This window comes from Stylophora pistillata, chromosome 3 (assembly GCF_964205215.1).
Source record: "Stylophora pistillata chromosome 3, jaStyPist1.2, whole genome shotgun sequence".
NCBI lineage: Eukaryota > Metazoa > Cnidaria > Anthozoa > Scleractinia > Pocilloporidae > Stylophora > Stylophora pistillata.
Genome location: NC_142521.1, coordinates 47,855,965 through 47,868,254, shown reverse-complemented (window position 1 = coordinate 47,868,254; position 12,290 = coordinate 47,855,965). Strand labels below are relative to the sequence as shown.

General features: G+C 38.5%; 1 protein-coding gene across 1 annotated transcript; it reads right to left on the bottom strand.

Moving 5' to 3' along the window:
* Window positions 1-142: 142 nt before the first annotated feature.
* On the bottom strand, window positions 143-11,130 carry LOC111336712 (serine/threonine-protein kinase greatwall). Its single transcript, XM_022942854.2, has 14 exons — window positions 10,852-11,130; window positions 10,487-10,542; window positions 9,883-9,983; window positions 9,519-9,610; window positions 8,613-8,705; window positions 7,416-7,462; window positions 6,769-6,857; window positions 5,874-5,992; window positions 5,435-5,621; window positions 3,432-5,042; window positions 2,827-2,940; window positions 2,574-2,675; window positions 1,191-1,301; window positions 143-593 (listed from the first exon to the last, which is right to left on the bottom strand). The coding sequence occupies exons 1-14, from the start codon at window positions 10,927-10,929 to the stop codon at window positions 547-549; spliced, it is 2,847 nt and encodes a 948-aa protein (XP_022798589.2). The 5' UTR covers window positions 10,930-11,130; the 3' UTR covers window positions 143-546.
* Window positions 11,131-12,290: the final 1,160 nt, after the last annotated feature.

Below are 12,290 nucleotides of genomic sequence, written 5' to 3'. Positions count from 1 at the left end.
GTTTGTTGCGCACATATCCGTGTGTACACATTTGGGTGATAATGGGGGGGGAGGGGGGGAGGGGAGGGGACGCGCACTATAACGAGTGTTCGAGGCTGATGGAGATTGGTGAGTAGCAAATTCACCGGACGTAACTACAGGATAAAGATTTCACTGTAAAAAATCAGGCTTGTTTGGCAAAATGCTGCTACAAAATGTAAAAAACAACAAACAAAGAACAAAGCGAAACTATGATGCATTACTGGCACTCTGGGCGACTGAGATGCCAACGCTGCTTTCTCGTGTACAGATGTAATTTAATATCATTATATTACACAAAATCCCTAACACATTTATAATAGATTTAGTTTTGCAACTACAAACCATGGAAACTTAAATGAGATGGTGTTGTAAACTCAGTGGATTCTCCCAAGTGATTTTACAGCTACATAAACACAACGCACTATTCACAGAAAAACTTTCTATCACGCATGGAAACTACGCTGTTCACCGAAATTTGATGAGACAAAGAAGAGTTCATTAATCAAAGGTGATTTTCAATTTTGTTCAGTGGCTAAAGGAGGACATTCGAAGATTCTGCATTGTGTTTCTTGCTGCAAAAAACAAAGAAACAAGTAAATAAACAAGTAGGTTAAACTAGGTGTGTCTGTTTTTATACCTGTAGTGTCAACTTTCAAAAGGTAATCTTCGATGAGAGAGGGTAAGATTCAACTCAGGAGACATAGCGCCTATATTTTAAGTTCGCGCTCTAAAAATTCGGATAAAAAAGGGATAAGTGGCTCCAAAGGTAAAGTTTACTAGGTTCGAGGGCAAGACTTTTAAGCGTTTTATTCCACCCAATGCAACTTGGGTCAGCGGTCAAGCGAGATGATGGACGTGTCCATCGATGTCTTTGAATTTTGTTGAAGCTGTCTTTCTTTTTCTACTAGCTTTTTTTTTCTTTTTTCTTTTTGTGTTTTGTGCAGTGTGCGCGTGTGCGCATTTATTAATAACCTAAGTAAGGCTGCCCTATCTTTTTAGCCCTCGATAGTTATTATAGGCAGCCTGTACTATTTCAATTTTTGATATATTTTTTGTATCATGTAAATCAATGTAGGTAAAAAAAACAAGTTTTTGTTGTTGTTGTTGTATGAAAACCGAAAAAGGCGTTGTTCCATGAACACCGAAAAAAGCCAAAAAAATGGACCAACCGTGAAAGTAAATGGTGTCGGTGATGTCATCTGGGTGGGGTACAAACGGAGGAGGCTGGGTATGAATTGAAGACCAGTCCAGATTTGAAAAGAATGGAAGGCTTTCTATCTCTAAAATGAAAGGAACGAAAAAAGAAAACGAAAAAAGAAAACGTCAACTAATGAAGGGGCGGGTGGTTTGGTTTGTAACGACAGAAAACTGTAAAAGAACACCCTTGAAATTAGAGACCAAAATTAAAAACTGATCATAAGGATGAAAACAACTTTTCAAGTACTCATCTTAATGCATGGTCCAAATTTACAAAACGAAAATTTGGAGAAGAGAAGGGTCATACTATCGGAGACTTGACAGCCTGAAATAATATTCATAGACGCTCAGGTCCCCGGTGGGGGGTGGGGGTGGGGGTGGGGTGGAGTGGGGGATGGGGGTGGGTGAAGTATATACACCTCTGGGCCCAGTTGTATAAAGGGCGGATAACGCTGTCCAACGGATAAATTGCTATCCAGCGGATAAACAATAGCAGAAGGTACTGCACTATCCACTGGATAGAGATTTATACAGTGGACAGCGTTATTCAACCTTCAAACAACCGGGGTCTATAATAATAAATTGCTATCCAGCGGATAAACTATAACAAAAGGTACTGCACTATCCACCCGATAGAGATTTATACAGTGGATAACATTATTTAACCTTCAAACAACCGGGGTCTATAATAAGAAATTGCTATCCAGAGGATAAACTATAGCAAAAGGTACTGCACTATCCACTGGATAGAGATTTATACAGTGGATAGCGTTATTCAACCTTCAAACAACCGGGGTCTATAATAATGAATTGCTATCCAGCGGATAAACTATAGTAAAAGGTACTGCACTATCCACCCGATAGAGATTTATACAGTGGATAGCATTATTTAACCTTCAAACAACCGGGGTCTATAATAATAAATTGCTATCCAGAGGATAAACTATAGCAAAAGGCACTGCACTATCCACCCGATAGAGATTTATACAGTGGATAGCGTTATTCAACCTTCAAACAACCGGGGTCTATAATAATAAATTGCTATCCAGCGGATAAACAATAGCAAAAGGTACTGCACTATTCACCCGATAGAGATTTATACCGTGGATAGCGTTATTCAACCTTCGAACAACCGGGGTCTGATTTAGTACCTATAATATTTTTCAAATATGAAATCCAACTTTTTTAACTTGAAACAACAACTGGTTAAATGAAATTACGTAAGGTTTCTAAGTATCGGGTACTTATTTGGGTCTAGATACAGAAATCCAATTATGAGATTCTTAAATTTAAGGAGCCATTTCCGAGTAAGGTCTCTTAAACTTAGATGCCAACCAACGGTAAAAGAATTGAACCTCTAGCACCAGGTCTCTGTTCTGCCTCAAGAATAAGGATACGTTCCACAGCATCAACTGCATTTTGGGATAGCGCCTCTTCTCCCTCGGGCCACAGTAATTCTTCAATGTAAAACGAACACGCAAAATGTAAGGATCATGTTTATGATAGTACGTCGATGGTCGGTCGACAACCTGATCCAAATTTAAAACATCACTACAGCCTCAAATTTGCTACATTCGTTAGAATTTTCCTATGAGCTCAACATCTTACCTCTTTGCATGATATGACTAAAGACCAGTTCAGGCGTGTCGTCGTTAAATGGCGGAACTCCCGTAAGAAACTCGTACAGACATACCCCTAGGGACCACCAGTCCACTGCTGGCGCTGAGGAAAAAAAGACATTTTGATCAAATCGCCTTAGATAAAGCCACACACTTCTTTGAATAATGGTTGTGGAATTAGTAGTATCATGCTAATCATTCCAGCATCCTATTATTCGCAAGCTGAGGATTATGGAGTGATTTTGTCTTTACTGGTTTGATAAGCAGCGTTTTTGTGTGGTTTCACTTCGTTCGAAATGAACCGACCAAGGGATCGGGTAGAGCCGGAAACTACGTGGTCGAGAAGGGTACACCAAAATAAAAGTTTCCAATATCTTGAAGGAGGTGAAATGAGGTGAGATTTTCTACGCAACCCAGTTTTTCCAGTTGTAAGTTTCTGAACATTCTGCTTTTGCCACCGATTTAGTATCCAGAGTTTTTTTCTGATCCTTTACTAAACCCCCGAAACTACTCAGAAATGATGTTCTTGCTTGCATTCAAAGTCATAATGACAGGTAAAATGAATACCCCCAGTGCTTATTGTACCAAACTTACTGTGCTCGTTTCCCAAGAGTATTTCTGGCGCGAGGTAGTCTGGAGTTCCCAGAATTCTGTTCTTGGGTGGTGAAAATGTTCGCCGCTTTCCTCGTTTACAAGACTTAGGTGTCCTAAAAGGTGTCCGAATGAGAGGGGCTGAGGTGTGGTGCCACTGGTTGGAGACTTCCATGGGGCCGGGGGTACTTTTTAAGCTTGAACTACTCTGAAAAGTGACATCCATGGGCGATTCAGTTGTTACTGTAACAGGTAAACTAATGTCCATGTGAGAACCTGGAGCCTGAATGACACTTTTCCCTTCTTCCTCGCGTTCTTGGTCGCTGTTCTCAAAAGGGATTGTCATACAACGAGGGCGACTCGAGGATTCCACTTCACTGTCACCATGAAAGACTTCGCCTTTGTTCAAATCGTTATCTTCACTTGGCTCCACATTAACACCACTTACGTTTTGTTTATTTTCGAAATCGATTGTCAAACTTCTTTCCAGTGGATAAGAAGGACACGACTCAGAGGAAGAGTTAGCAATGTTGACCGTCAAACCAACATGATGTGATGAAAATTCCTCATTCTCTACTTCATCAGCTGAGCTGTTGTTCATATTTTTGTGGCTAATATCTGGTGAAGGTGGTAAAACTGCAATCCCACTCTCGCGCCTCGAGAGACTGCTATTCTTATCAATACCGGCAATTAGTGAAATTTCATCTGTGATTTCGATTTCCGACCTATCTGGTGTCTGATTAGCAGTAAATTCTCCTTCCCTTGAATATGGACTTCCACTTGAATTAAAACCGGAACTTCCGCTTGTATCTACCTTCTGAGATGTCCGCAGACCATCGTTACTTCCTCTATTCCCCGCAAGTTCAAGTGCCCTAATTCCTTTCGATTCTTTATCAGTTTTCTCCAAATCACCGTTAACTGCTTGGTTGGGAAACCTGCAGTCTAGTTCACTGCTTTTTGTACAAGGACTACTCGTTCCATTAATATAATCCGAAGTACAATTCACCCCTGGCGACGTAATTCTACGCGTCATAGACGTTAAAGGTGTACAGGTAGTCATGGCTCGCTCCTTCTCCAAACATTCGTTGTGAGGAGTTATTTGTCCTTTCCCTTTCAAAAATTCCATCATAGTCCCAGCTCGTTCACGTGGACTGGAAAACTCAAGGACCAACGGTGCACAACTGGAGGGGTTTGGAGAAGTGAGGGTTTCTTGCACCAGAGATGCTGTCCTTCTCTCGCTTTTTACAACAGGGCTTTCAAATTTACATTCCGGAGAGCTTTTGTCACTCAAAGGGTGATTCTTAGGTAAGAAGTCAGCTCCCTTTACTAGGGATCGCTGAGGTGTACACATCTCCTGGAAAGGGCCTCTGGCAGACTCATTATCAGAGCCCCTTCGTATTTCCTTCAATGTCAGCGCATCGATTTCACTGGTCAGCCCAGTCTGTCGAAGTCTCTTTGAAGCCGGCAATAGGTTTTCTTCATCAGGTGATCTGTTTCTCACGTTTTTAGGCAGCACTACATCCGCAACCAGAGGTGACGTAGGGGGATCGTCGATGTTAAATGTCTTTTGGCTGATTTTTGGGCAAAATTGGGTTCGCTTTTTGACGGCCTGTCCTGTACAAAACGACATAAAAAAGTTGATCAAGTTTGTCTAAAATAATGTCAAATTTAGTTATAAGCTTGTCGGAATCAAAGTCGTACTGTGATACTCCCGATATTGTGAAAACTCGATTGTCAAAGGCGCAAGCTGAAGAAGAAGAGTCAACCAATCACAATAAAAGTTCACTGGCTATCCGGATACAGTACTGTTCGACTCCAAATATGTAATTTTCTTTACATGATGAACGACGGAGTCATATGCGGCATTAGCATTTTTCTTCCGATACGGTCATTTCGATTTTCTCCAGATCGTATCGCTCTGTACTTCTAATTACGAATCAGACTCCGTTTATAGAAAAGCCAGTCCTAGGCTTCAATATGTCCTGTAACGAATCTAAAGATTCTACCTCCAGAAGCAGCGAGCGGAGTTTGGCTGTTAGGTCCCAAAATCCCAGTTGAGGCTGCACCAGGGATTTTGTTAACACGACAGACAGTGGACACCTGTCTTATGGGTGTGGTTTCCATGTCTTCCTCAAGTGATGAGCAACTGCTGTTGAGTCTTGATCTATGCGTTGGTTTCGCGGCAGACAGTGACTAAAACAAAAACATTAGTTTCTCATTAGAACTGGACTGTTAAAAGACCTGTTAATTTGATACGAAATTAATTTCTTCAAATTAATTTGTTTTTGTTTTTGGGATAACTAGCAAATAACCTATTTTTCCCACAATGACTGGATGAAAGAAGTGAACAGTGAGATCCTGAAAAATAATTGTAGAAAAATAAATCATCATAACAGTAATGGTTATTAATAAAATAAACTATAAAGTATGATTGTGTATACTTACAAAAGTGAAATTGGAAGTCAGTGACATAACTTGACCAGGTGTTCTGAAAAAACTTGAACCTGTTGTCTTGTCATTCTTGTTCAGAGATGGTGTGCTCATCACATCAATAAAACTTGGTTCTGAAAACAATAGTTTAAGATTATGAAGTCTGTAGTGTACAGCAGAGAACATAGATGCAGGGCAAAAAGCTTCCATTCCAGTAAAAGAAAAAAGTTGTGAAGGAAAAACCAAGTCACAACAGGTTCTAGTTTTGAGTCTGAGTTGCAGAGAAAGAGGCACCACACCGTACATTCCCTTATCAATAAGTAAAGAGAATTGTGTGAAATGGAAAGATAACACGGTGCCTCTTGATGGTCAAGTATTCATTTTTACATTGTTGGGGAGAGGTTACCAAATAGTATTGCTGACAGATCATCCCCATAGCATGTTTCAATCCATTATGTAGTTTCATAATTTCATCCACTTTTGGCTTGAATGACTGACCCACTTTTACCAGAGGAAAGGTGAAGCAAAATGAACAGTTTATGGAGTTGGCCAAACTGATAAATAGTGATTGTCAGATATTATGCAGTTCTAAGCAACAGAGGCAACCATTTTCTTGCATAAATTATATGAATGGATTTAGCTTAATATCAATAACTAGACTGATGTAAATGGGAATAAAGAGTATATATGCATTCAAACTGTAAACCAATCACAGCATGACATTAAAGGGCAAACACTTTCAAGACAAACAAAAGGTTATCAACTAATATTCCAATGGATGGAAGTTGTCAAAAATTAATTCACTAAATTAAAAATAAAGGAACAGAGGCACAGCAAAAAAATAAAAATAAATCATGGGTTTGTTTAACGTTTGCATGATACATACTCCCAACTGGTGAAATAGACTTACTTCTTTCCAGTGTCAACCTTGACAGCCCAAAATCAGTTAACTTGATTTTTCCTTCATTGGAGATTAGAAGATTGTCCGGCTTAAGATCCCTATAATTTTGTTTTGAAAACGAACTTTTACAAAAGTTTCATGAATGGAGAAAGGTGCATCATGCAATGGGCTTTGACCAGCACCAATGGTATACACAGTTACTCTAAAGACACTGCATTTTACTGTTTTATCCTCTGCTAATTTTTAAAGACACATCTGGAAAAACCTGTTTAACACTGGCTGTGAGAGAAACTGTTTTTTTTCCCCAAGATATCAGGTTGACGAAGAGAGAGAGAGAGAGACAAAAAAAATTAAGGAAAGAGAAAACTCAATGACGAAAGGAAGTTTAGTTTTGGGGTAAATTCCAAAATACAGTTTGACAACCACAGTGCTGTATTTATGGAAGGGCTAGAAATATTGCAGCTCTTGGGATGAACTTGACTCCCTGTGACCCTCCAAACTAATTAGATTTAGTTCCATGAAGAAACTCCAGGAGAATGTAGTTTCCTTGTAAATGGTACGACATATTTCATTTAAAATTGATAAAACTTTTGCATCATAACACTGACGAAACCAAAGATTTGGTAATTGTAAAATTTCCTAAATGTTGCTTTTACCTGTGAATAATTCCATGTTTGTGAAGGTAATCCAAAGCCAAGACCACCTGCAGCCACAACACAAACCATTGAAGGCTCTAAATTTAAATAGGGCTTGAAGGACAAGTGATGAAACAGTAAGATGTGTTTAATATGTACGGTGAGTAGTATTGGTAGGCATTAAAGCCAAGTGGCCCACGACACCCTGCAGCTTACATACATACATACATGCATAGTTTATTTGATAAAGCAGGTTACTAGGTAGGCAAGACTAAAGTCCTGATGTGGACCTGCTAACTAATTTAAAACTTTACACTTAATTAAGAAATAGAAATATGTACATATGTATAGAAGTTACTAGTATTACAATAATTAGTTCAAAAATATGTATAAATATCGTCCTTATTCGTAATTGATGAAGATTCCTTTGAATAAGATATACTGCTCAAGATCAGTTTGTTTTTCTTCAGTTTTTCTTTGAAAGCTTCAAGGATGGGCGCCTCCTTTATGCTGTCCAGGAGGGTATTCCAAGCAATGGCAGCCCTATGTTTAAAGGTCAATCGTCCTTTTTCAGTTTTTGGTCTTGTTACATTTATGTTCAAGGATTTTCTAAGGCCATACACTTGGGCACTTTTTGTAACTAGTTTATTAAGTAGATCATTATTGAGCCCATGGAATGATTTGCAAGTTATTGATAGGATCCTTTTTGTGTAGAAGTGGGAAAGGGGAGACCAACCCTTTAGATTTCTCAAGTCATTTATGGTTGTTTCCCTTGGTAGATTATAGATTAGCGGCGCAGCTCGTGCGTGAATACACTCAAGTTTCTCCAGTAAGGCCGAAGAGCATGATCCCCAAACAGCAACTCCATATAGGACAGATGGGATAATGGTCTTGAAATAGATAGTCTCCAAGGTGGACTTAGGTAAAAACTTAATTCTCTTCAAAACACCTAGTTTCCTGTTGAATGTTACAAGGAAGTGAAGTTACAAGGACCATGGCTACCCCCCTATCTTTTTTGGGAGGAGCACAGGCTCATTTCCCTTGAAACAGCTGCTGACAGGGTTTGGCCATTAATTGCTTGACAAAGCACAGAGGGCACTTCTGATGTTATGCATTTATAAGCACAAGCAGTGGTAATCATTTTAAGCTACAATACACTTAATATATGTTAAGTGTCTAAGATATGATAATGAAATGTCATCATGATAGATACTTGACCTGTGCTATATAGATTCTTGCCATGGTTTCATCAAAGTATCCCATGTTATGTAACAATGATTTACAGTCTCCTCCAATTAAATACTCCATGACCTAAAAGAAAAAGTAAATATATATGCGTCATTGACCAAACAAGCTGGTCAGTAAAGGATTTATTATGTACCAAAATGATTCCTTGAAAATCAAACTTCAGTCAAGGATAAAAATTCAAGAAAGTAGTACATGATCTAAGAAGAAGAAATAACTAACAAGTTAACAAAAGACAGGTTCTATAAACCTACTTGAGCATTAATCTTTTAACTCTTATTAATTAAGAGTGATTAGTATAATTTCAGAGCTGAGCAAAGAGTTTCCGGCAATCTGATTGGTTGAGTGGTTCCTTATATGATGCTATATAAACTGCTCCACGCGGTTTATAGAAAATGTTAAAATAAATTTTTTATAAATGTTACTAAAATGTTATGATTTTAGAAATTTCTCTGTTGTTCAGCTCTGAAATTATACTAATTAAGAACAATTATTCGCCTCAAGTTTGGTGAATATTGTTGAATAATCCCCTCAACTTCGTCTCGGGGATTATTCGACGATATTCACCTCGCCTTCGGCAACTTATTGTTAAATAGTATCTAACTTCTCCTAATATGATATCACCCTCGAGTCAAACATGATATCACCCTCGAGTCAAACATGATATCACCCTCGAGTCAAACATATCACCCTCGAGTCAAACATGATATCACCCTCGAGTCAAACATCAAGGTTATGAGAATAAAGCAAATGATCACCAACTTATTAAACAAGCTCTTGTTGATAAACAATTTCTCCTTGTCAGCAGCTTAGGAAATGTATGGAGAATATGCATACTGATGTAAGGGTGTAAATGGTCAAAAATAGAATAAGACTCACCAGAAATATCTTGTCTTTTGATTGAAAGGAGTAAAACAAGTTTACAATGTAGGGACTCTTTGCAATAGCCAGGCAGTCTCTTTCGGCCACCACTGGAAAAAGGAAAAGTCCAGTAAATACACTTGCAGAATAAAGTTGTTTTAACAATAACAGGAAATCAACTTGGATGTAATGGTGTAATGGATGTAGTGTTTTCTCACATAAAAATTGTAAAGATTTCTCTTTTTCCTTGCACTATAGCAAAAACAAAGCTGTAGTCAAAAAGGTACCTACAGTTTCTGCCATTGTTTTCTTTATCCAACAGCTGTAATCATAATGAAGTATAGGGCTGTGTAGAAATCTCATCTTAAAATTTGCCACTTACCCTGTTCTATCATGTTCTTGTTCACAACGTCAGTCTTCTTCACCACCTTTACCGCATAGAACTGTTGATCTTTGTCTCTTCTTCGAGCCAAAAATACTTTTCTGAAAAGCAGCTCTTTATTTACCAATCACTATTCACATAACAACACTATAAATAATTCATTAACTAAGTCCTGTTAGGAAGAAAGCCAAGTTCCATGTATTAAATCACTAGAACAACTTCATTCAATCAATGTGAACTCAACAAGTGAAATTTTTTGAAAACCAAGGTACCAAAATTATACAAGAAAGAAGACTCATTAACAACTGGAGCAATGTTCCCATAACGTACTAAGAATGAAAGGATCCCAAAATTAAACTAGTAAACGGTGACAACCAGGAAAAAACAGTTTCCAAATAATCATAACTCTTTACTCTGGAAATCCTTGAAGCCATTTCTTATGATGGTGACCAACATTAAACGCAGAAAAAAAAAAATCTTCAACAGTGTGGTAAAGTTACAGGTGCAGTGACAGAAAGTGTCCCCTTATAATATCTCAGCAACCTTCTCGTTTATTATGTGTATCCAGTGAACTGTAGAAGGTGGAGGGTTAAACATAACTTACCCAAAGGCTCCTCGGCTAATTGGTTTGATTATATTGAAGTCATCAATACTTGTTGGCTGTATAAACAATAAGTCATTAACAGAATACTTTGTTATCTATCATTTAAGAACCTTTGAATATAACATGCCTTATGCTATAAAACGACATTTTTCCCCGTAGTGACACTTTTACTGTTCAAATGAGTTACAGGCCTAGGTTTGAAAGAAGTCTTCAATTAGCACTTTGCTCTCTCGTGTGTTTTGTGTTAAAAATAATAGGTATGCTTACATAAGTAGTGTACATAGATGCAATTACTATACTAAATACTTGAGTGAGAGACCCTTTTTTTTCTTATCAATAACATACTAGAAAAAAAAAATACAAACCTTAACAGTATAACGGCTTTTCTTGTCTTCTGATGAAAGCTCATCCATCGTTGGGTAAACTTCGGAAACGAACGGCATATACACACACCTTCAAATTGCCCAGATGAAAGTTCAGTCAAGAACAAAGCCAACGTTGGTACACACCACTGATTTAATGGTGTAATCAAGATCTCTGAAAATTACTTGGATCGCTCAATAAAAGTATTAGAATTATAAATTTGGAACCAACAGCATTCAACCTGGTCGCCATGTTTAAATTTCAGCGCGGAAATCACATTAGTGTCCAGTCTCCTTGTGCATGATATTTCGCAAACGTTTGTGGGAAACAGGGCTGAATAACGTCTGCGCATGTGCTAGACCTCTTGGCTCGCGCTAGCGCCAATGGCCTGGGCACCATAACAAACTTCGAAAAGATGGCGGCGTTTTTAAAAAGTTTCGTATAGCGCCCGGTTTTTGGTGAAAAGGTAGCGCCAAACTGAAAACGGTAGAAAGAAATCTTTACGCTAGTTCCCTCGTTCATTTATCAGCACATACACTTTTGTACACTGAGGTTTAAAGGTTGTACACTTAGTGAAAACAGCGCGTTAACACGATAGATTTCTCGAAGACTTAGCAGATGACATCTTACGCGGTGTTTTGGATGTTATCGACGTCCATCCTATTGTTCTTTAGTTCCCATACAAAGCCCAATGAGCGGACTTGGTGGTTTATTAAGCAAACACGAGCTGGAGAAACATGCCAAGGTCGATTGAGGCGGTTTGACGAGGCCATTGCTCGGTTTGTGGACATAAATGACATGCTAACAGATTCAACTTTTTCCTCAGTGGGTGAAGTTTCTGGCACCCTGGTAGTGTTAGGAGTGTTGCCCTGGGTGTGATGATCAGTGGAGGAGCCACAAGTAGTCGCATCAGTTTGGGATACCAGCTTTGGCATGTCCAGAAGGGCACCAACAGTATTCCCTCTGCTTTGTTTGCTTGAATTTTTTCCAGACATTTCCCAATCAGACTAAATGGAGGGAAAGCATAAAAGAAGAAAGTATTCCAGTTGGCAGAGAATGCATCAACAAACAGTGCATCTGGATCAGGCCTCCAGGGGGCATAGACTGTACATTGTTTATTTAAGCGAGATGCAAACAAATCAATGCTTGGCTGACCAAGTCGCTTGGTTATTGACTGGTATATTTTTTACTCTAACTTCCATTCAGTATGGTCATTAAAGTGCCTAGATTCTTTTTTTATTTTTATTTTTTTTATTTATTACAATTTAATGACACATATAACTTACTTACTTACTTACTTACTTACATTAATAGATAATAATACAAAAGAGTAAAAAGAAAGGTGCCATAAGGATGGTCCGCAAAAGAGATAAATCCCCATGCACGGCAGACCACCTTTACCAAAAAACCAAATCCAAACTAAAATCAATCAAATCTTGCA

What these genes read in the sequence shown, in the direction of transcription:
- LOC111336712 (XM_022942854.2), bottom strand. Translation starts at nt 10,929, where the DNA reads ATGCCGTTCGTTTCCGAAGTTTACCCAACGATGGATGAGCTTTCATCA. An exon ending in AAACATGGAATTATTCACAG is followed by an intron (nt 6,858 to 7,415) that starts GTAAAAGCAACA and finishes ACAAAATTATAG; the next exon opens with GGATCTTAAGCCGGACAATC. An exon ending in TAGTCATATCATGCAAAGAG is followed by an intron (nt 2,676 to 2,826) that starts GTAAGATGTTGA and finishes TTTACATTGAAG; the next exon opens with AATTACTGTGGCCCGAGGGA.